The following is a 23,928-nucleotide window of genomic DNA, read 5'->3' as shown; positions in this document are numbered from 1 at the left end:
ATGTTACGAATGTAGAACTTTATATTTGCATATAGTATATGATTAGATCTTTATGCTGTCTCTTTACACCAAAATAAATAAAAAATTACTTAATAATAATGTTATAACTCAGTATGGTTTCAGCTCACTAATATTACTGTCTATAATGCCTTGCATCCTATGTATCCATTAGTGGATGTATGCGGGATTCGTCAAAATAACCCACGGCAAAACAGTTCTGACAAAATAGCCCAGGATGAAACAGCCCATGACAAAATAGCCTAAATATAACTATTAAATATTTTATTTTTACTTTCAGTTCTAAAATTCTATGCAAATATCGATATGTTACATCATTCAACAAAATTCATATCCAGGTTTGCCACCTAAAAATCAGCAAAAATATTTTGTGTTTTATATACTTTTTAAAAATAAAAATAAGGTATGTAACACCAGTAAAAGCAACAAAAACCGTGTTTATTGACATTTATATTTCAAGATTATTGCATTATATTTCAAGATTATAGTTAGATACATTTTTTTGTTCAAAACATGTAAATCTTCTGTAAATTATCCGACAAGATAGCCCGAGCCATAAGAGACCGATAAAATAAAGCCCTAAGAGAACAACCCAAAACTAAATAGATCGTGTCGAAACAGCCCCATCAAAATGGCTTTCAAGAGTAAACAAATATCGTTTAAAAGTATACGAGAAACTCAGTTTTCAATAGTATAATCCCAAAGCTCAAAATGTCCAGGACTTCAACTGTACAGTGCCGAAGAAATAACCCAGTAGAGCTTTTATTGAAAACAGCCGAACAAAATAGCTAAAATTTAAATTCTAAATATTTCTTAAAACATATTTTAAGAAATATGCATACAAGACACTAGTATATCATTATACACTTGCATTTCAAGATTACGCGCAATGTCACGAAGAAAGACCATGTTCCATGTTCACATAATTTCCACTAATGTTTTCAAGCGTCGATTAAGCTGTACATACTCTTATTTAGTTTTGATTACGTCTGGGTTGCTGCGATATCCTCAGCAAGGTAGTTATGAGAATTTTTACCTAAATCCCTCTCTTTCCGTCAATGGTCGTTACGTTTGCAGACGGACGGATGATAGCAGTCGACATTTTGCGAGAATGTCCTTCTGTTGAATTGCTTGCCCTCGGAAGACCATTGACGATGCGCTCATGGACCAACGGGATACAACATTTTTCTTAATGTATCTTAAATGGTTCAAAAAACAGTTCATGTGCAACATTAAACGTGCCATACACAAACCAGTAATGATGCTGTTCCAGTAATCTCAAATTATTTTCAGTGTCAAAAGTCAGGATTTGGTCAGGATCATTTTCTCCAGAATACCACAGAATAAAATATTCGTTCCTTGTAGTATTTTGCAGGTAAACTGGAGTTTTAATATCGGTAACACTTGCAAGATTTGGATATGGAAAAGCCCTTTTACGTCGTATACATTCTATTGTTATTCAGGAAGCAAAATAATTTGGAAGCTGAACAGATGTGCTTAAAGATCATGCAAGCTTGATATATGTACCTAGGTGTCTCCACAGGGCCCTGTGCTCTTTCATTTCAGAAACGTATTTCAATGCCTGAAATTTAGCTGGATTTGGCGCATGATTCTGTTTTGTCATGACTCGAAAGTCAGCATCCAGTGTTCTTAGACGTCCTTTACAGGGCGGTACGATACACTTCCGCGATGTACTTGAGATATCGAAGGCCATCTTCCAGCAACAGATCTTTTCGTGCCCCGATTTTCACCATTTTATTTTCCGTTTTTCAGCAGTCAGCAATAAAATCGAATTGAATTAAGAACAAGTCTTATATGCATTACATATACATCCAAAATAATTATTTAAAATATTTTTGGGAAGTATTTTATTGCTTTTCTTCAAATTCCACATTATATTTTTACTTCACTCCCATATTATTTATAGGTTTGATTACCTAATAATCTTCTAAAAAACCTATGTTGTAACTTAATAATATCATAGTTTCACGGAATTGTTTGTCTTTTTTTTTTTTTTTTTTTTTTTTTTGAAAAATTGTCAGCATGGCTTTAAAAAGAAGAAACATGGTATACCTTTTTCCCCAGGGGACAAAAACTTAAGGTATTTGTAAATTTTATAATTCTTTTATTTAAACACTCTATATTTCTTTTACAGTACTCGAGTACATCAGGTGTGCTTTTACACTATCTGTTTCGAATTATCTGTATTTTTCAAGTTGTACTACATGAGTATCTGTGCATGAAAACTCATATAACTGCGAGTTAAATCTTTAGTTCACTCTAGGAAAAAGATCAAGGATAAAAATGCAATATTTTTAACACTTCCATTTAGTGTTCAATATAATTAATTTTCATAACAAAATTAATGCAGTTAAAACGTATTCTTTGCCTTTTCGTAATTAATCCATGCAACTGTCATTAGTTACCTATTGCTGGTAACTAACAACAATATTTTTGTTTATTAATAGGGCTGTGCATCATATTAATCTAATGACATACGACATGCACGGACCGTGGGAAGGAAAAACAGGTCACCATGCTCAATTTGATAAAACTCCATCGGATGCAGACCCTTATGCTAATGTAGTAAGTGTTTTAACTTACTTTTGAGTTTTTATTCCTTGGTAAACTTGTAGAGCTATTAGGTTATTTGGAGGCAAGAGGCTTGAAAAATGAGCAACGCCTTCACCGGGCATCGTGCCATATAGTATATAGGAATTTCGTGGACTTAGCCTGATGTTACTATCATACAAGTAAGCATAAGTAACAAAAACACACCCTCTCCCCTCCCCAAAAAAACAATATAAAAAAAATCGTTTAAACAGTTGTCAGTTAGTCGTCGTTTACAAAGTTTACTAAAATCGATGTCCAGCGAAGCGATAACGATTGTAATCACACATCATTTTATCAATATTAAACGACGTCAATAAAGCCCGTAAATCATCCATCAAGCGTTGCCATATAGTATTCTCATCTGTATTCTTTAAATTTATGTCATAATTAATTACGGAAATGAAATATTCCTGCGCAAGGAAATGCTTTATATACACAATTTATATACATCACCAATTACTTATAATCGATAGTTGGATTTATAAATATTTTTCATGCTGTATGATTATTATTAAATTATCTTGGGAGTTTAACGAGACAATATTTTAATTACCTCTTTTGGGTTTCCTTAACGTATGATTAAATGCAGTTCTTATCATGAATGGAAGAAGTAAAGAAAAATTCACATTCTTATTTGCTGATGATTTTGCCGTCTTAATTAGAAATTTTATTTCGAGCTTTTATATTTCAGAATATCTTCCTAAAATAATTCGAAAATTTTATTAAATGTCTTTATAACAATTTATATGTTTTAAGTTTGCTGTCATGAATATTTAGTTTCACTTAGCAAAATGATTCTCTATTAAATGCTTTAAATCATATTTAATTAAAATTATTAAGTTAAACTTAAGAGTTGGGAGAACTAGTATGGTTTCGTTTGGTAATCAACATTTTATTTAATAATATGTAAACCTTCAGTATCATTTCTTCTGCTATTGAGGGGAATTTTATTCCCTTTGTTACCTTTCACTTGATTTTAAAAAAAATGCCAGTAATACTCCAGTCGTTTTATTACTAAACGTGCGAATCGTAAAAATATGTTACGAACATATTGCAAACATCATTTTCCATTTTGATAAATAAGTGTAAAATGCAATCGTAATTTATTTCACATATAGTAAAGGGAAACAAATTAAAATTAATTGTAAATTTCTTTCCTCTAATGATCACTAGTAATGACACTCAAAATACTAGTATATTTTCGAAATCATTTCGAGAAGCATCAAGTTAGGATTTTTCACACGCATTTATCAATGCGGTACTTAAAAAAAGCATTTTGGGCTAGTAGAGTTTTGATATTTCATACGAACATAATTTTAATTGCAACTTTCAAATTCTTCATTTCATGAGTTCTTCGTTTCATTCAAATTTTCATGAGTGCAGCTTTTTCTGATTTTTCTCCTCTTAGAAAATTAAGTAAGCCTTTGTTTTTTATTTCTCTTTTAGCTGTTTTTTTCATTTATCCCACGACTAATTCATAGAAAATAGTATCGTACAAAATATTTTTCCTTCGATTACAGTTCAGTTCAATTATTATTTAATTTTTCTTCAATTATCACACTGGATATCATTCTGGCTGCTTGTTGTAGCTGTGATACTCTCCATCTTGGAGTGGTGTTTTCGAAGCATGAAATGTTGAGTGGATTTAGCTGTCGAAGATAAGAACAGGGATAAGGATTCATTAAAATACGATATTCAGATCCCAGCCAATATCTACTATGAAGCAACTCTTAGACTTATAGTCAAGCGCTTGACGACAGAACGAATGCCGATGTGGACCTGACAGATATCATGATATTATATGCTCATCTCATCTTCTTTTTCTTATGTCAGAGGCTGATATACACCATTCCCTTATTTTATTTAAGCGCAGAAAAAGACTTAAGTCAAAACCTTTTGTTATATATCATTTACATCCAGTGTTATCCTCGGTGCGCCAAGTTCCACAATGTAACTATCACTTTCAGTCCCCCAGCAGTTTCAGATCTGTCCAAAATGAACAATATCAGTCAATACTGGCTGAAATTTGAACTGGAAATTAATGAAATGAAAAATAAATTATAGAGATATTTGATAGAAATCTACCAAACCTTCCAAATAAATCTCTTATACAAATAACCCGAAATACAAGACATAGCGAAACGATTCCAATCCCTCAATATTTTAGTATGAAATATCATAACAGACCTTTTATTTAGTTTTGAAAAAAGGCTGTGAAAGAAGTCTCAGCTTATCGGGTAAATGAATGACTCCAATAAACCAATAAAGTGAATACACAAATTATCAGCGTTTCTTATCCTGTTTGAAAAAGCAGAGTAAACAGCGATCACTGCGATTAAAAAGAGAAGTTTTCGAGAAAAAGTATATTCAATCATAGTACAATAAAGGACCTAGACTCACTGAGATAAAATGTTGCGTCCACTGATTAATTTCTTGTGATTTTATACGACTCCATACCTTTTTAACCGTCCATTCGCAGAACCGTAAGACAGTCGTACTAATGCACACTGAAACAAACTCAGATAAAGATTTGAACCAGTGATTATGAACATTTTCTTGCACTGACCCTTTTTAAAGGAATAGTTTTCTTCATAAACCCCCTTACATTCTTCTCCGTAATATTCAGCATGAAACACAATCTTAATACAAAGAATTTCACATTTATTTTATAGTTTTGAAGGAATGGTTTTAAAGGAAAGGAAAGATATTTTTAAAGGAAGGGTTTCTTCATAGACCCCTTGCATTCTTCTCTATAATGCAACATAATCATAATACAAATAATTTCACATAAACAACTTAAAAATAACAATTAGACTAAGAATGCGAACAAATATTTTGGAAAAAAAAAGTGGTTTATTAAATATATGTTTTATTATCTTTGTATTACTATTATATTTCATTTTTCAAATACAAACAAGTTTTCAGAAACCGAATCACAGATTCCAATTGCCTAGAAGTTCGAATTTAATAATGTTAATGGCTGCGCTTGATGTATTGATGGAAGTTTCTTAATGTTAGTCATAAAACAGCTTTACTTAATTTTAAAATTAGCTCGTTCAAAACTGTTCAACTTGTTTCTTGTTTTCCATTCTAGTTTTGCATTCTTCTTATTTTTTTATTGTGTTCTTTTGTGTTCGTTTTTGCGTTTTGCTTTTTTATTACATTGATTGCCTAAAACATTTGCGTTTAAAAGTATTATTGCTTTTCATAATTTTATCACTTTACATCTCAATAGTATAGAAAATTTTAAAAAAAGTTTGGCAGCACTTAATACTTTGTAAACCTGAAAACTGATCAGCTGACTACTCAACGACACACAAGTTTCTTCGCTTGTTTTAATATGAAATAAGTGAAAATAAGAATCAACTTATGTGGGCCCATTTCTATTCTTCAATCTTAGTTTTTGCTATATTTCAAGTGTCAAAGAAGATTAAAAAATGCAAATAAGGAAACGGATTAAATAACAAAAGAAAATGCCAAACATCTCAAAATTATGAAATTCATTAAACCAAAATGAAATTTTAATTTACATATAATTATTTATAAAAGATTAAATTAATGCAGTATATTAAATGGTATTTCTGTATATATATTTTCTGCTCTTTAAAACCTTCAACTGAAATGCATATGTAATTTTTTAGAAATCAGCTGTTCAAATCTGGATAAGCGGAGGAGTTGACAAAAAGAAATTGATTTTAGGAATACCTTTATATGGGAACACATTCACATTAGTTGATCCTAAGAAGCATGGAATAAGGTCTCCTGCTAAAGGCCCAGGCAAACCTGGCCCAAGAAGCAAGCAGGGCGGATTCATTGCTTATAACGAGGTAGATTTTCTTTTGGATTTTGCATTATCATTATTTTAAGATACGATTAATTTTTTTTTTGTTTTGCAGTTTAACATTGGCGGAAGTCAATCTAAAATAGATAACTAATCTATCTAACAGCTAAATCTAAAATAGATTAGCAGCAGTACACTTAAAAATATGAAATGTTATATACACCTTGTCTACAAAAGTCTTTAGTCTTTATTTTCGCAAAAATTCGTAATAGATACATACAGGTATCCCTCTTATAACACGGTTTCCCTGTTACACGACATAACATTTCGTAGTCTTCTGTAGCGTAAACTAACTGGACGTTAAAAGCTTGAGTAGGGAATTAAGAATCCCTAAGTCCAGAGAAGTGTGTAAAGAATCCTTTATTAACTCAAATTGATGTTCACAGGTGGACCAACTCGTGCTAACAAAAGCAACACTCTTAGCTTAACTTAAAAAGGTAACGAGTAACTAACTTAAAATGTAAATGAATTAAGCTTAGCCTAACGGCTTCACAGGTTACTTAAAGCTTAGGCTAGTTCTGCGGCGTAAACAAGCTTAATGGCAAGAAGCGCTCAACGCCACAGAAATCTAATCGCTAGTAAATCAAATATAGCAACGTGGTCTTCAGGAAAGCAGAACACGCTATAAATTCACCTGTCAAACCCTTTTTTTAAATACTAACTTCCTTCTACCTTATTTGAATACACGCGCTATGTCATTTATATTCTGGCAAGAAAGTGTTAAGTGAAAGCAAAAAAGTTAGAAAAGGTTACTTCAAAGTAAATTAAGTAAATTAAATAAATCCCTACAAAGAAAACAAACTGTGAAATCTTTCGTATAGTTACCACGGCAAAACGGTTTCATTCTTACACGTTAAGGAATATGCGTAAATTCTCTTATAACACATAATGTACGTATTTCGATAACACGATTTTATTTTTCTAAACGTTTACAAGATTATGTTAGGCCATTCTTTGTAGTAGACAATAACAACCTATATATCGGGTTAGCTAGGAAGTATAGTGTGAAATAAAACTAATTTTTCTACATAGAAAATGAGCTTTAATCAGTCAAATAAATCATCCATTTTATGCGATGAACTTCTGCCATCCTTTTAGTAACTTCATAATTTCGCACAAACAGAACTTCTAGTCTTTGTCAGCAGAAACTCAAGTGTGATTTGAAGACATCGTTATGACTGAAATTTTTACCATTTAAGAAGTTTTGTAAACTTTGAAATAAATAATAATCCGATAGTGCAAGTCAGGGCTATGGTGTGGGATGCAACATCTTTTCCCAACCAAGCTCCAATAATTTCTGGCCTTTTCTCTTTGATTACTTTCTCCAATTTCATAAACTGTTGGCAGTAAACACCTGAGCTGATTGTCTAGTTGCTTGGAAAAAAATGGAAAAAGAGAGTGAAAATGAAAATGGTGTGAGTCAAAATATACAACACCTTTGTAATCCCACCAAACTGACAGCATGATATTTATTGATGCAATTCAGCTTTCGATATAATTTGCTCTGATTCACTATACTCGGACCATGAACATTTTTTGATTACAGTTATTGTAGAGGATCGATTTTTCACCACCAGCGATAATTCTGTTCAAGAAAGAGTCGATCGAATTATGTTTGAAATACATATCGCAAACATTGATTCAACGAATTAAGTAAATTTCTTTCAATTTATGTGAAACCCAATATCGAGCTTCTTAACGAATCCAAGATATCTTATGCCATTTTCAGCTGTCTTGTGTGATACATTTAATCATTTTGCAATCTCTATATGACGATTCGATTCAGTTAAGGCTCTAATTCTGTCATCATCAATTTCAGAAGGTTAGTCATTTTCAAGTGAAAAATCTCCGGAGCGAATTTTTAAAATTAATTCTGACACATGCGTTTCGTTAAGCAATCAGTACCATAAATTTCAAGCATCCCTTTGTGAGCCTCAGCCGCTTTTTTGCCTTTTCGAAAATAAAAAAGTAAAATATGTCGAAAATGTTCATTTTTGTGCCTAATTTTTGTGCCATTTACCGTAAACTAACAGCTGTAAACAAAGATACACGGAATTTATTTCGATAGCAACCTAAAAGTGTTAACTGCCAAATGTCAAAAGAAAAAAATGTATGTGATTGACCGGAAAATAACAAACGAACATACTGCTATCTATTTGTGCAAACCAAAATTAATTTCTTGCTAACCCAATATTTATTCCTGGAGGTGCTAAGACAACAAGAATCATCGTAGTATTCCTATATTCGTAGGACTAATCTGGAGGGTTTTAAATATAAAACCTTCTTCAGCTGCAGAAGTGCAGATGATGAAAAAGAAGCCTGTGCACAAGAATTAATAATGACAGGAAGGCAGTCAAACTATTGGCATCATCTACGGATGAACAATTGAAACAACTCTGAAATAATTTCCTTAAAAGCTAAGGGTAAAGACGGATTGGAAGCAGGATCATTAACTAGAGCTGAAAGATTTTTTTGAATGTAAACCAACTGTAGAAAATCTAATTCGCAAACGGAAAATGATTTTTAAATAACTTTGGGTATGGGAAAAGGAAAATGTGATTTTCCTGACCAACAGTGCTGGGCAACTATGGATTTATGTACTTCGTTTTTCCTAATACATGCCTCATGTTCCTTCGTTTCTCATGTTCCTATACTATATTTACACGTGCAAAAACTATAATTTCTAGAAATACAAACTTCAAGAAAATAATAATAACGTATTTTCAGGGATTGAAAACTTATAAATTACTCCTGGAAAGATTCGTTGAACGTACCATTTGCAACAAAATTGCAAATTAAAGAATATTACATATTAGTAAATCATGAAAGAATATAACTGAATAGTATTTAAGGGAAAAATGAACCTCGAATTGCAAAAATTTACTAATCAATCGACTGCTAAGAGGAACTGAAAATAACGTTAAATATCCAAAATTTAAAATTAAATATCTCGGTCAGTTTTTGCTGTACGGAAACTTTGGTTTTGGTTTTAAAAATTAAGTTATAAGAATTATCTAAATATAAATACTGAGGGAGACGTGTAAAAATTTAGAAAATTCTCATTTAAATTTAGATTTCATAATTTTATAAATGAGTCTTAACGGCAGCTTGCAAGACGGACATTGAAGGAACGGAGTAGAAAATGGGGTAGAAAAAGATCCAGATTTCGAAAGAATGAACACAATAGCATTAAATAAAGTTATAGGTGAGCTGAAACATGAATAACAGAAGTAAGATGAAATCACATGCTTCAAAAGTTTCTGAAGTGAGAGAACACCTATCGCATCTATGTAGCTTAAAGAAATATCTGCACAAAATATATTTAAAATAATAAATGAAAGAGGAAATAAAATGAATGAAATGCCATCACAAAAATGCAATACAAATTGAATAGGCTGAATAAAAATAATCAAGGTATTGAAATGTACTAATAATCTAGCTCTTATAAGGAAAAATTATGTACAACAGAAGAAAGGGATAATTATGCAAATATTTAACACAATTTCTGAACCTAACGCTAAAACGCGAAGAGGAAAATACTCAAATACTGTAGATATCTGCATATTGTATTGTCAAAAATTACAGTAGTTAGTAGATTTTTTTAAATAACTGTTATGAAAATACATATAGTTGTAAAATGTTCCGCACTGTGTGCTTCTCTAAGAAACATTAAACAACGAAAACATAAGTGACCATATTGCTGCAAGGAAAAGTAGTTTGAAGTATTATGTCTTATTGAAATTCTAAATGTATTGGACTTACTAGCGGGCAAGCCCGCCAGCTGAGCGGGCTGAAGCCCGCTTATCATTGTTCGTGTGTATAAGAGTTGCCATCGTAATTTCGCCGTTATGCGAAAGTTGGACCGAACTACAAGTGTACAGTGGCTATGCGCGGGCTGCGCCCGCTTTGTTCACATATGCATGGAGAAGATACTGCATAAACGATACACATGCGTTAAAGCAAGAAAACACCCGGGGAGCCAGCTCGTTCGCCGGGACCGAAAGTTGGATCGAACTACCAGCGTTAAGAGGTTTTGAGCAGGCTGTGCCTGCTTTTATCACATATGCATCCAGAAAACACTTTATACACTATACACATGCGGAAAATCACGAAAACACCCATGCAGCCAGCCCGCTCGCCGAGATTCGAAAGTTTGACCGAACTACCAGTGTTCAGCGGTTTTACCCGGTATCCGCACGCTGTATTCACGTATGCATCCAAATTTTGTATACTGTACCCCGGAATTCGAAAGTTGGACCGAAATACCAGTGTTCAGCGGCTTTGTGCGGGCTGCGCCCGCTTTATTCACATATGCATGGAGAAGATACTGCATAAACGATACACATGCGTTAAAGCAAGAAAACACCCGGGGAGCCAGCCAGTTCGCCGGGACCGAAAGTTGGATCCAACTACCAGCGTTAAGAGGTTTTGAGCAGGCTGCGCCCGCTTTTATCACATGTGCATTCAGAAAACACTTTTTACACTATACACATGCGGAAAATCACGAAAACGCCCATGCAGCCTGCCCGCTCGCCGTGATTCGAAAGTTTGACCGAACTACCAGTGTTCAGCGGTTTTACCCGGTATCGGCGCGCTGTATTCACGTATGCATCCAAATTTTATGTACAGTTCCCCGGAATTCGAAAGTTGGACCGAACTACCAGTGTTCAGAAGTTTTGCGCGGGCTGCTCCCGCTTTATTCAAGTATGCATGCAGAAGATACTGCATACACGTTACACATGCGGAAAATCCCGAAAAAACACATTGAGCCCACACGGTCGCGTGGATTCGAAAGTTGGACCGAACTACCAGTGTTCAGGGGTTTTGCGCTTGTTCCCCCTGCTTTATTCCCGTGCGCATCCAGAAGATAATGCATACACGTTACACATGCGGAAAATCACTGAAACACACATAGAGTCAGTGTGTTGGCCGGGATTCAAAGTTGGACCGAACTACCAGCGTTCAACGGTTTTGACCGGGTTACGCCTGCTTTATTCACGTATTCATCCAGCAGATACTCCGTATACGATACACATGCCTAAAATCACGAAAACACGCAATCAGCCAACCCGCTAGCCGGGATTCGTAAGTTGGACCGAATTACCGGCATTCAACATTTTTTCGCAGGATTCATCCGCTTTATTCACCTATTCATCCAGAAGATACTGCATACACGGTACACATGCGTAAAATCGCGCAAACACCCATGGACCCAGCTCGTTTTCCGCGATTCGAAAGTAGGACCGAACTACCAGTGCTCAGCGGTTCTGCGCGGACTGCGCCCGCTTTACTCGCATATGCATCCAGAAAATATTGCATATACTATACACATGCGGAATATCACGAAAACACCCATGCAGCTAGCCCGTTAACCGAGATTCGAAAGTTGAACCGAACTACCAATGTTCAGCGGATTTGCGCGAAGTTCGACCGCTTTATTCAATTATGCATACGCGTAAAATCCCGCAAACACCCACGGACCCAGCCCGTTTGCCGGGATTCGAAAGTAGGACCGAACTACCAGTGTTCGGTGGTTTTGCGCAGGCTGAGCGCGCTTTATACACGTGTGCATGCACAAGATACTGCATACGCGTTACACATGCAGAAAATAACGAAAACACCTATGCAGCGCGCTTGTTCACCCTGATTCGAAAGTTTGACCGAACTACCAATGTTTAGTGAATTTACCGCTCAGCCGCGAATGTGCCGTTGTATAAAGTGTAATCGCGAAAATTATCGCATTTATTATTGAAACAGTAGATTCGTTATTAAAATTCCTATATTTTTTATAAACTTCAATATAATCACTCAAAAAATTGTATCAATATATATATTAATGCAATTAATAATTCATAATTATTTATAATAAAAAAAAGTTTCCATATACCATCTCCAAGGAAAATATGTTCAATTTAAAACCCCGAACGGAACTACCATTGTTCAGTGACTTTACCTCTCAGCCGCTAATGGGCTGCTGTAGAAAGTGTAATCGCGAAAATTTTCGGGTTTGTTTATTAAAAGAGTATATTCGTTATTAAAATTCCTTTACTTTTTATAGCTTCAACATAATCACACACAATATTATATTAATGCAATTAATAATTCGTAATTATTTCTAATAATAAAAGTTTCCATATACCATCTCCAAGGAACACACATATTCAACTTAAAACCCTGAACGAAAAATAATTTTATTCAAAAATTAAATTAGTATTTTAAATAGTAATTTCAGTTTCTCTTTTAAAAATCTGTAAAGAAAATATTTAATCTAAAAAAGAAACAAATCAAAAGTAAATTTTAAATATTGAAAAAAAAAAAAAAAAAAAAAAAAAAAAAAAACATAACAGAAATATATAACACGACACGTAAATTAAGTGGACGTACCTAAAACCATGAAAAAATATATCATTCGGAAAAATTAATTATTCCGAAGCATAAGAACATATTTAAAAAAAATAGCGTTTTCAGATTTTTTAATTAATATCTCAGCTGTTGAAAGTTATAGAACTCCAAGAACGTCATCATTTTAATTTAATGTAATATAACAACTCTTACTCAATATCAATAAAGAATTAACATGGCAATAACATATCGTGTCAATTATCCTAACCTGAAATTAATAAAATAGAAAAAGTAGCTGTTTATTTAAAATACTGACATAATCGAAATATTTTCAAAATACAGTGAGTTAACATGCAATCGCGTGCTTTATTCAACTTCAGAATATTAACCTTGATTTTTATCTCCGGCCGTTCAAGAAAAATGAGAGTAAAAATTAGCGTTTTCACAGTTTTTAATTAATATCTCGGCTGATTAAAGTCGTACGAAGATGACAATGGTATCAATGGATTCGCAGAATTTTTTAGAATCCGGAGATACCTGTCTGGAATTCCAACTCAGCGCCGTTCCATAGATATTTCAGAAAACAGAAATTGACACGTGACCTTTCGCCGGCACAAATCTCGAGCGGAGAAATTGTTCCCCCCCCCCCTCGCTTTCGAAAAAGCAATTTTATCTCACCTAATTCCGAGACAGTTGCCACTCCGAAAAATGAAATAACGTTTTCGCAGTTTTTAATTAATAACTCCGCGGATTATTGTCGTACGAAGATGGGACCGGTATCGATGGATTCGTTGATTTTTTTCGAATACGGGGATATGCGTTTCGAATCGCAACTCGGAGCCGTTCCGCAGATATTCGAGAAAAACGAATTTGGCACTCGGCCAAATCCCTAAAATAGGGGAAACCCGTGAAAGAAAGTGCAAAACGTAGGGAAATGTAGGGAGAAAATCAGTTTTTAATTAATATCTCGGCTAATTAAAGTCGCACGAAGATGCCGATGGTCAATACGGCGAGCCACGGGCATTCTGAATCCAACGGTACCTTCCGCTAAGCTCTGCCCCCGGCCGTTCTTGAGAAGATGATGTTACAAACACACAAACAAACAGACAGAGGCACACAGATTTTAATAGTATAGACTAGCGGGCAAGCCCGCCAGCTGAGCGGGCTGAAGCCCATTACTTCAGGGGACGGATGCCTTCGTGGTATTCGAAAGTTGAACCGAACTACCAGTGTACAGCGATTTTACATTTGCTGCGCCCGCTTTGTTAACGTATGCATGCAGAAGATACTGCATGCGGAAAACCACGAAAACACACATGCAGCCAGCCCGCTCGCCGGGATTAGAAAGTTGGACCGAACTACCAGTGTTCAGCGATTTTACCGCTCAGCTGCTTGTACGAAGTGTAATCGCGAAAATTTTCGGGTGTGATATTCCAACAGTATACTCGTTGTTAAAATTCCTTTATTTAAATTCTTTTTGGTAAACTCCAACTGCTGTCTATATATTTTATACTTAACATCTCTTTTGTAATTATGTTTCATAACAGTAAATATATACTGGCATTTAAATGCCTTTAAAATAGTAGAAAACATTTAAAAGCATTATGTTACAATTTTTTCATGCTCGGAAGTAATACTTTTAACTGCGAGCAAACCTTTGATCTTAGTCGTAACTGTAACTGCTTTCGGCGGCGTTTGTTTACATTTTTCAAGCGTGGGTTTTCGAGCTGATCAGTTTTCGTCAGTTATCTTTGTTTACCTTCTAAAAATGTTCTTCGAAGGGTCTTCTAAGACTCTTGATAATATTTTAGTCGTGAATTTGTTCTATTTTGATTATACTGGTAAATTTCTTTCGTTTTACTTATGCTATCATAATGCATACTATTAGCAAGTAGTATCATAAACCCAAAGCATCAGTGGTTCTAAAATAAAACTCGTGCATGTGTGAAGAATATTCATGGCAGATGGTCATTTGTAGATGCTGTTACTGCAGAAAAAATTGCTGACACTTAAAAAATAAATCTCCTTTAGTGAATATGACAAATGATGAAAGTCCAGCGTGAGAATCAATTGTGAATACAACTGCGAGTGTAAAGGCAGCTGAGTTGAAAACAACTTTTCAATCTACATCAAATTCTAATCAAAATGTGAGTGAAATGTGTTCCTATATTTTAATGAACAGCGAAATGTTTGTTGCATAATGCTACAACAGTTCTTCAGATGTAATATGAAAGGGAATGTTTGGCAATGAACTCATTTGCAAATTGTATAAGAAGGTTTTAATTTTAAAAAATCAAAAATTGTAAAACCAAAACTTGCAGATTGTAAAATTGCTGGTAAATAACAGAATTTAAATAATAATATGTGCAATGCTATGGAAATTCTAAGAACAGATAATAATTATCAAAATATTTTGAATAATTAGGTAACGACCACAGGAAGCGTCATTTTTACTTCCGTGTGTAAAGTAGTGGTGTAACGTATTCAGCTACGGCAAAGCACTCGAGTGCAATCTGCCTAAGGGGAGGGATGCCTTCTTGTCGGCTTTTTAAAGGAAAGTGGCTCGTATACGCATGGGGAAAATAACAAAAACACCCATGCAGCCACCCCGTTCACTGGGATTCGAATGTTGGGTGTTTGTAAAAGACGCAACTTTGTGGAACAAACTCATTTGCTCATTACAGTCCTATCCCTCGAGTATATCAAATATCATGTGAATCATGCCCATGTCTTGCATCTGCTGCACACCTTGTTCCATCATTGTGTGGATATAGCTCATATTGTGTCAATAGTGTTGTATGTGTCCAATATCCCCTGTATATACATTTGAAAATATATATGTACATACATATAAACCAAATTAGTTAGTCGCCTGTTTTTATCGCATTCAAAATAAATAAATAACAGAAAATAATTTTTAAAATCTACCGAGTAAGAATTGCAGATGGGTGGGCTGCACCCACTCAATTCTTTGCTGGTGTCTAAAATAGTTTCTGTGTGAAATTTGTGGAAATATTTTGTATTTAAATCAAAAACAGAAAAATAATTTTAAATCTATGATTAAAATTGTTTTTCTCACTTTCATTATTATTAACACGAAACCGAAGGGACTGAAGAATTTTTTCGTGTTAAAGGATATTGAAAAAAAAAAAAAAAAAAAAAAAAAAAAAAACACATTTTCAACAAAATTAAGTTTATTAGAGTACATTTTATTTGCACAGATATGCATATAGGCATGTATTTAATAAAAAATCAATGAAACAAAATCATCCACAAGAACTGCATTATTCATTTCGTTTTCTTTGTCGGAATCTGCATCAATGATATTTTTTTAGCTTTGAACAAACTCCAAAATATCCTTGTCTCCAATTATTTGGGGCTGTACACACATTATCATCAACTACTGCAACTGTTGTTCTTTGGATAACACAGTAGGGCAGCACACAGAAACTTTTCCAAACGTTTCATAAAATGTCAGTCGTGTGAACCCGTAAAATATTTTACTGTACCTACGTCTATAAAAGACACAACTTTGGGAAAGACATTACAGGCCTATCCCTTGAGTATATTAAATATCATGCAAAACAAAATATTTTATATGAATGAAATCAGTTATTGCGTCAATAGTTCAAAGAAAAACAGAAAATAATTTTTAAAATCTACCGAGTAAGTACGCCAGATGGGCGAGCTACAATCCGTATTTATCTGAAAAGAAATAATAATAATAATAATAATTTCTTAGTTATAAGTTTATATTAAACACAAAAACTTGAACAGAAAAAAAAAATAAATGTAAACAGAAAAAATTGGTGGGTTTTTGACGGCATAAACTGCCTGACACCTGGGGTCTCCTCTGCAACCTCATCGACCAGGGGGTTATTTTTTCTCCCAGGTATCAGCCCCTTCCCTGGTCTGCTGTTACAGAATCATAGACAAAATTGCATCACTATATATAAATATGTATATATATCTATATATATATATATTGATGCAATTGTATATACATATATACACACACGCACAATTAAGATATATATATATTTGTATGTGTTTACAAAAATGCAAGCAATGAATAAGAAAAATTATTTACAAAAATTTACATGTTCTATGTACACCTGAAAAGAAAAACATTTTAATTTGAATGAAATCATTTCTATATACACCTGAAAAAAAAGTATTTACAAGTTCTATGTACATCTGAAAAGAAATGTATAAAAACATTTTAATTTGAATCAAATCATTTCTATATACACCTGAAAAAGAAATATTTTTATGTGATTGAAATCACTTCCATACATACCTAAAAAAGAAAAATACATAAAATGTTTTAAAATTAATTAACGCAATTGTATGTAGACCTGAAAAGGAAAATTTATAAAAAATATTTACAACATTGAAAAAATAATACAGCTTCCGATTGCCTAACTACTCCAAAATTCCACTTTGTAACAACAGACATAAAAGCCGACTAATGCATCATTCTCAAACTGTTTCAGCTTCATCTTGACTTGCTTCAATTTATCCCAGTCATCCAAAAACCTCAAATCTTTTTCATTTTTGCTTTGGCTTGATTAACTTCATTTTGTGTTGCAAAAATCTCACTGTTTCAATGTCTCGAGTAACTTTTTTACTGCAGAACCTCCCTGTAAACAATATTTCTTGTGAATACTTTAGAACATGCGGGTATCAAACGGCCTTGCTTCTTGGTGTCTTTCACTAAAACACGAACATTCCTCATAGACGAACATCTTGAAAAAGCTACATAAAGCATTCCGTGACTGAAAACTGGTTGCGGTAAATAAATTCCAACTTTCTTAAGCGTCTGTCCCTGTGACTTATTAATAGTCATACAAAATGCAAGCCTGATGGGAAACTGTCTTCGCTTGAGCTGAAAGGGGAGGTTTGAATCTGATGGTGAAAGTTCAACACGTGGAATGAAAACTCTCGATCCAGCATTCTGTCCAGAGATGACTTCACAATCTAAAACGTTTGGCATAATTCTCTTCACAATGAGCCTTGTTCCGTTGCAGAGTCCAACCGATGGATGTAGATTTCGTAGAAGCATAACTATAACTCCAACTTTCAAATTCAGACGATGAGGTGGCATTCCAGAAGGCGTCAGGCTGTGGATGAAATCCAGCTGATACGTTTCTTGTTCTTCTTCGTCATCGCAAATAACCGAGTCTGCACTGTAGTGCGTGAAAACTTGACCTGGAAACGTGGAAAGAATTTCTTCATTAAGCTTCAGAGCTTCCTCGTTCTTTGGACATAAAATCGTTTTACTGGCCAAGTCTTGTAAGTCGAATTCATTACCGCAGCCAAACATTTCTTCTACTATCGATCTGTTGACCACACACAAAGATGGAATTTCGATAACGTCTTCGTCCAAGCCACTGTCATTTCTAAGACGACCGTCTCCCAACTGCAGAAGCCATTCTGAAAATTCTTGTTCTTCCGGATTCAATCGCATATTGGTGGAAAGCGTGCATTGTTTGAAATGTGGCCACAAAAAGGAATTCCTGAGGCAGCTCTCGATCGCAGAACTTCGGTTTCCGTGTGGGACAACAGGTAATGTTTGTCTCCAGTCACCTCCTAAAACTAAGGTTTTACCGCCAAAAGGAACATCCAGTCCGGTCAAGTTTCTCAGCAATCTGTCGACAGCTTCCAAAGCGTAATGAGGCGTCATGGTGCATTCATCCCATATGAAAAGTTTCGCAGTCTTCAAGTACCTTCCTTCAGCGCTATCTTGTCTCACACGGCACGAAGAAGTTTCCAGAAGTGGAACGGGCAACTTGAAAGTAGAGTGTACAGTTCTTCCACCGGTCAACAGCACAGCAGCAATACCTGTCCACGCAACGGGAATGGCAACGTGGCCCATTCCTCGAACAGCATGAAGGATCGTCCTAAAAAGGAAAGTTTTTCCTGCTCCGGCAAACGCATTAACACAAAATGTCTTCGGTGTGTTAGGATTCTCATCTCGTACAGCTTCCAAAACCGAGTCGTAAACTAATTTCTGTTCAGGATTCAACATCCCGTTCAACACTTCGGCTTGTTCGTTTTCATATTGGACATCGAACTGCGGGACTTCGAGAGAAACAGCATCAGTCAATGTTGGTTGCGGGAGACCAAGAGAACATAGCGAAACATTGTGCACTTCTAACTGGTCTTCTATACTTCTCAGTGCAAGGCTGAAACTGTCTTCTAAGGAGTAAGATCTCGCAAAATCTTCAGAAAGGGACTCTTTCAATTCATTCCACAAAGCGACGGGTTCCGCAGGGTTGCAGAAAACACAGATAAAGCAAAAAAGCTGTCTTAGCTGCGGTGGCATTTGAAAAGCCGATGCTTCTGCCAGAGTATTTTTCCATTCTTCGTCGTCTTGCAGCAGATGCCTTGCACGGCAGGCTTCCTTGAACGTTGAATACTCCACACCTTCGTAAGTTCTTAAGTCGGCAAAACTCTTCGCTCTCTTTAACGTGACACAGCAGCAACCTCAGATGGAAACGCTCAACATCTTTCGGGCTAACAGAATACATTCTTGAAATGATGTAATCTCCAAGTCTAACCCGTGTCTGCCAGGCGTGATTCCTCCAGGTGAAATGTTTAGGAATTTCGGCATACAGGTAACCATTCGCTTCGGGAACTGTCCTGTTCAGTTCAAACCATCCGGTGAGCATGGTATTTTTCTCGGCAGCTCTCTGGAAAGCATTCCTTTCTTTGGATTCGGCAAAATAGACGTTCTCTTTAGTTTCTGCCTGAAACGGTTTCGGAAATCCTTTCGAACATACACCATCACTCATGCAGGGAGAGTTTCTATTCAGTTCACTGCAGGGTCCGTGAATCATCGATGACTTCACAATGTTGTGTAGCTCCGGATGTCGAGTAGCATCTGGAAGTTCAGCACACACCAGCGAGTCGATGCACTCTGCATCTCTTATTTTGTCTTCTTCCGCTAAAAACAACAAAAGGTGCATATGAGGCAATCCTCTCTTCTGAAATTCGATGACGTGTATATCTGCAATGGTCGCACCTAAGATGTGATTCTTTGTCAAATCTTGCATCAAAGCCGTTTTCTTCAGGTCAAATACCCTCGAAACGATGTCCGGGCGATCGTGAGCCTTCTGTCCTGGGAATAAGTTTTCTGTTATTTCTGGCCATTTAGGGTTGCACGTGAAAGTCAAAAACAGATCCGGTTTACCAAAGTCGCGCACAATGGCCATCGAGTCCTGATAGTTTTGCTGCATGCAGCGAGGGCTTCCTATAAACGTTGACGGAAGTATAACCGGTATTCCAGGGCGGACGCCCGTCTCTTGACCAACTCTGTAAATGTGATCGGCAAGACCCATGTAAGTTTCCACTCTCAGATTCGTCTGATGGCTCCGGAGGTACGCAATCCTGTTGCCTTCAACTTTTACGTATGCATCCACGAGATACTGCTGAAACAATTTCCGGCCATACAAAATCGGGTTGTAGCAATCTCGTCGTACGGACACCCTGTGACTGTAAAACTGTAACTCTGTGTATTGCTGTCCGACTCTGAATCCTTGCTCGCCGTGAGGAAAGAAAAGTACGTACGTCATGGGTTCCAAGTTGGGATTTAAGGTACTGATGTTGATGAGACCGCCACCTCTCGGATGGATCACGATGTCTCGGTTTCGATGGAGGAGCGCCGTCCGTACTCTTGAAAACGACTGCAACTTCATTTTCTTTCGGAGCATTGTAACGTCCCCTGTGCTCGCCTGCAGCAACACTTTCACCCTTGATGTACATGCGGATATCCGCAGCAGTTTCGGCACCTTGCTCTCGTACAGTTTCTTCTTCGAATTCCTTCAGCATCTTGTAGGCTTCCGCATATGGATTAACGTTCCTTAAAACTGTGTCCAACTGTCTCAGGAGTTCGGCGTTCAGGGCAACATTTCCAAATATGTTCATTCTCTGCCTGAGGGCTTGATCCGAATCTAAAATGTACAGCTGAGCATACTATTCTTGACCGGGATGAGGCGGATGAAGGTGGCTCGTTCGATGATATATGGCACCGTGAATCCTGAAGCAGTAGGGACCCGAACCCGAAGGCATTTCTATATTGGCACCCAATGAAGCAAAACTGAGCAGGCAGTTGTAAGTACGTATGTTGGCAAAAAACTCTTCAGAAAACGGGTGGTTCCCATTCATTAAATTGTGCCATTCTTCTGGATATCTTCTTTCAGCTTCGACAATTTTCCCATTGTTACAGCAGTGCATGTATCTTCCTCTTGCATTCCTTTCTCCCGTAAAGAACAATCCGTTGCAGAGATCGCAGGAAGCTTCCATTGAACCGGCGCTGTGTTGCTCAACATAAACTTCGAGTCCACATCTTCCTGCATTGTGAAGAGTGCTGCGTGAACGTTGTGCTGCATTCATGCGTAGCCTGTCTTCTCGTACGGACATTGTTTCTTCGGATAGGACTTGTCTGTGGCGTGCAGCGTCTCGCGTTCTTCGTGTAGCAGCGTCCTCTTCCGACTCTTCCGCTCGAACTTGACGATGACGATGAGAGTCCAGTCTGTGCCTCCTACTGGTTTCTTCTTCACTTTCTTGAGCACGCAAATTTTCTTGACATTGGGATTGCCTGCTGAGTCTCCTAATGGTTTCTTGTTCCGTTTCTGCAGCACGTAAATTTTCTTGATGTTGAGCTTTCCTGCCGAGTCTCGTAGCGGTTTCTTCTTCCGTTTCTTGAGCGCGTAGGTTTGCTTGCCGACGCGCTTGCGTGCTCAGTCTCGCAGCAGTTTCTTCTTCATTTTCTGCAGCTCGCCGTAAACTCTGTGCTTCAGCTCTTCGTCTTCTTGATGCATCTCCTGTAATGCCTCTTTTCCGTTTCGGCATTTCAGTACGTTAAAAAAAGCACTACTAAAATATTAACTCGACTCAAAAAATTGACTACGCAGATGAAAGAAAAAAATTGCTCATTAAACCAATACTGCTGGAAAAAAAATTAATGCATTCTATATGTATACAACACAAATTTTAAAATAATCCTAGACTAAATGAAAAATTTTCCACTTAAGAGCAAATTAATTTTAAAAAATCAAAAATGTAAAACAAAAACTTCCCTGTTAAAAAATTGCTGGCAAATAAGAAATAATATGGGTAATATTATGAAAAATTCCAAGCACAGATAAAAATTATGAAAATATTTCTAATAATTAGGTCAATCTGAGAACAATGCACATAAACAGAAAATGAAAACCTAAACACAAAATAAATAAAAGGTATAAATACAAATATAAATTAGGAACTTCTGAAATCAATTCTGAAATTCAAATAACAAACCTAACAAAATAACAAATCTAATAAAATATAGAACATTCGATCGCCTTAAAACGATAATTGTTATCGCACACAGGAAAATGTCAAAAATATAAAATGTAAATGCAATTTATCGAGCAACAATAACAGAAATATAAAACACGAATGAATAGATTTTTAAAAAAAATACAAAATAATACATTAAATATATAAAAAGAGTCACCAAGTTAATGTTCCGAAGAATTCTCAAGTTCTAAACTAACAGGAGCATATAAAAGTCTAAAATACTACTTTAAATTACTAAAACTACAAATATAAATGCAAAAAACAATCAAATATCCTGTAAAAAGAAATAAAGATTAAGTGCAATGAGTAATAATAAGAATATTTACGAAATTTGAAATGCTGGAAAAAATTGCGACGGTCTCCTTCCAAATCCAAAATTCGTAAATAAATTTTTTGTTGCCAAACCAGGAAACTAAACTTTTGATTCTATTTGATCTGTTGCCAGACCGGGAAACAAAACTTTTTATTTTATCTATGACGTCATTTACTCGACTTATCAAGGGCATAAACCAAACTACATTCAACTAACGACAACTAAATGAAGAGAATGTTTCTATTTTTAGTTTTATTTTAGCTTTTCAGTTTATTCCTTTAAGTTATTTTAATTTTTTATTCTTAGTTTGTTAGTGGCGAACGGCCTTGGCGTTCCCATAGCATTTTTATCTCCGACGACTGCCGAAACTGTTGCCACTCGGAAGACTGAGTGCCGAAATTATTGTTTTCGCAGTTTTTAATTAATAACTCCGCGGATTATTGTCGTACGAAGATGGGACCGGTATCGATGGATTCGTTGATTTTTTTCGAATACGGGGATATGCGTTTCGAATCGCAACTCGGAGCCGTTCCGCAGATATTCGAGAAAAACGAATTCATTGAAATTCAAATAACAAACCTAACAAAATAACAAATCTAATAAAATATAGAACATTCGATCGCCTTAAAACGATAATTGTTATCGCACACAGGAAAATGTCAAAAATATAAAATGTAAATGCAATTTATCGAGCAACAATAACAGAAATATAAAACACGAATGAATAGATTTTTAAAAAAAATACAAAATAATACATTAAATATATAAAAAGAGTCACCAAGTTAATGTTCCGAAGAATTCTCAAGTTCTAAACTAACAGGAGCATATAAAAGTCTAAAATACTACTTTAAATTACTAAAACTACAAATATAAATGCAAAAAACAATCAAATATCCTGTAAAAAGAAATAAAGATTAAGTGCAATGAGTAATAATAAGAATATTTACGAAATTTGAAATGCTGGAAAAAATTGCGACGGTCTCCTTCCAAATCCAAAATTCGTAAATAAATTTTTTGTTGCCAAACCAGGAAACTAAACTTTTGATTCTATTTGATCTGTTGCCAGACCGAGAAACAAAACTTTTTATTTTATCTATGACGTCATTTACTCGACTTATCAAGGGCATAAACCAATCTACATTCAACTAACGACAACTAAATGAAGAGAATGTTTCTATTTTTAGTTTTATTTTAGCTTTTCAGTTTATTCCTTTAAGTTATTTTAATTTTTTATTCTTAGTTTGTTAGTGGCGAACGGCCTTGGCGTTCCCATAGCATTTTTATCTCCGACGACTGCCGAGACTGTTGCCACTCGGAAGACTGAGTGCCGAAATTATTGTTTTCGCAGTTTTTAATTAATAAGTGCGCGGATTATTGTCGTACGAAGATGGGACCGGTATCGATGGATTTGTTGATTTTTTTCGAATCCGGAGATATGCGTTTCGAATTCCAACTC

General features: G+C 35.4%; 1 protein-coding gene across 1 annotated transcript in view; it reads left to right on the top strand.

The window, feature by feature from the left end:
• LOC118186624 (chitinase-3-like protein 1) overlaps positions 1-23,928 on the top strand; it is a 130,017-nt gene that overhangs the window by 66,690 nt on the left and 39,399 nt on the right. The window contains exons 5-6 of the mRNA XM_085825413.1: positions 2,487-2,604; positions 6,273-6,458. Coding sequence (XP_085681539.1) covers positions 2,487-2,604; positions 6,273-6,458 — 304 coding nt within the window. The remainder of the gene's footprint in view (positions 1-2,486; positions 2,605-6,272; positions 6,459-23,928) is intronic.

The sequence above is a fragment of the Stegodyphus dumicola genome, chromosome 10 (genome assembly GCF_044657685.1).
Source record: "Stegodyphus dumicola isolate Sdum_Otavi_A_Nest chromosome 10, ASM4465768v1".
Lineage (NCBI taxonomy): Eukaryota > Metazoa > Arthropoda > Arachnida > Araneae > Eresidae > Stegodyphus > Stegodyphus dumicola.
This window is presented reverse-complemented; position numbering and strand designations above follow the sequence as displayed.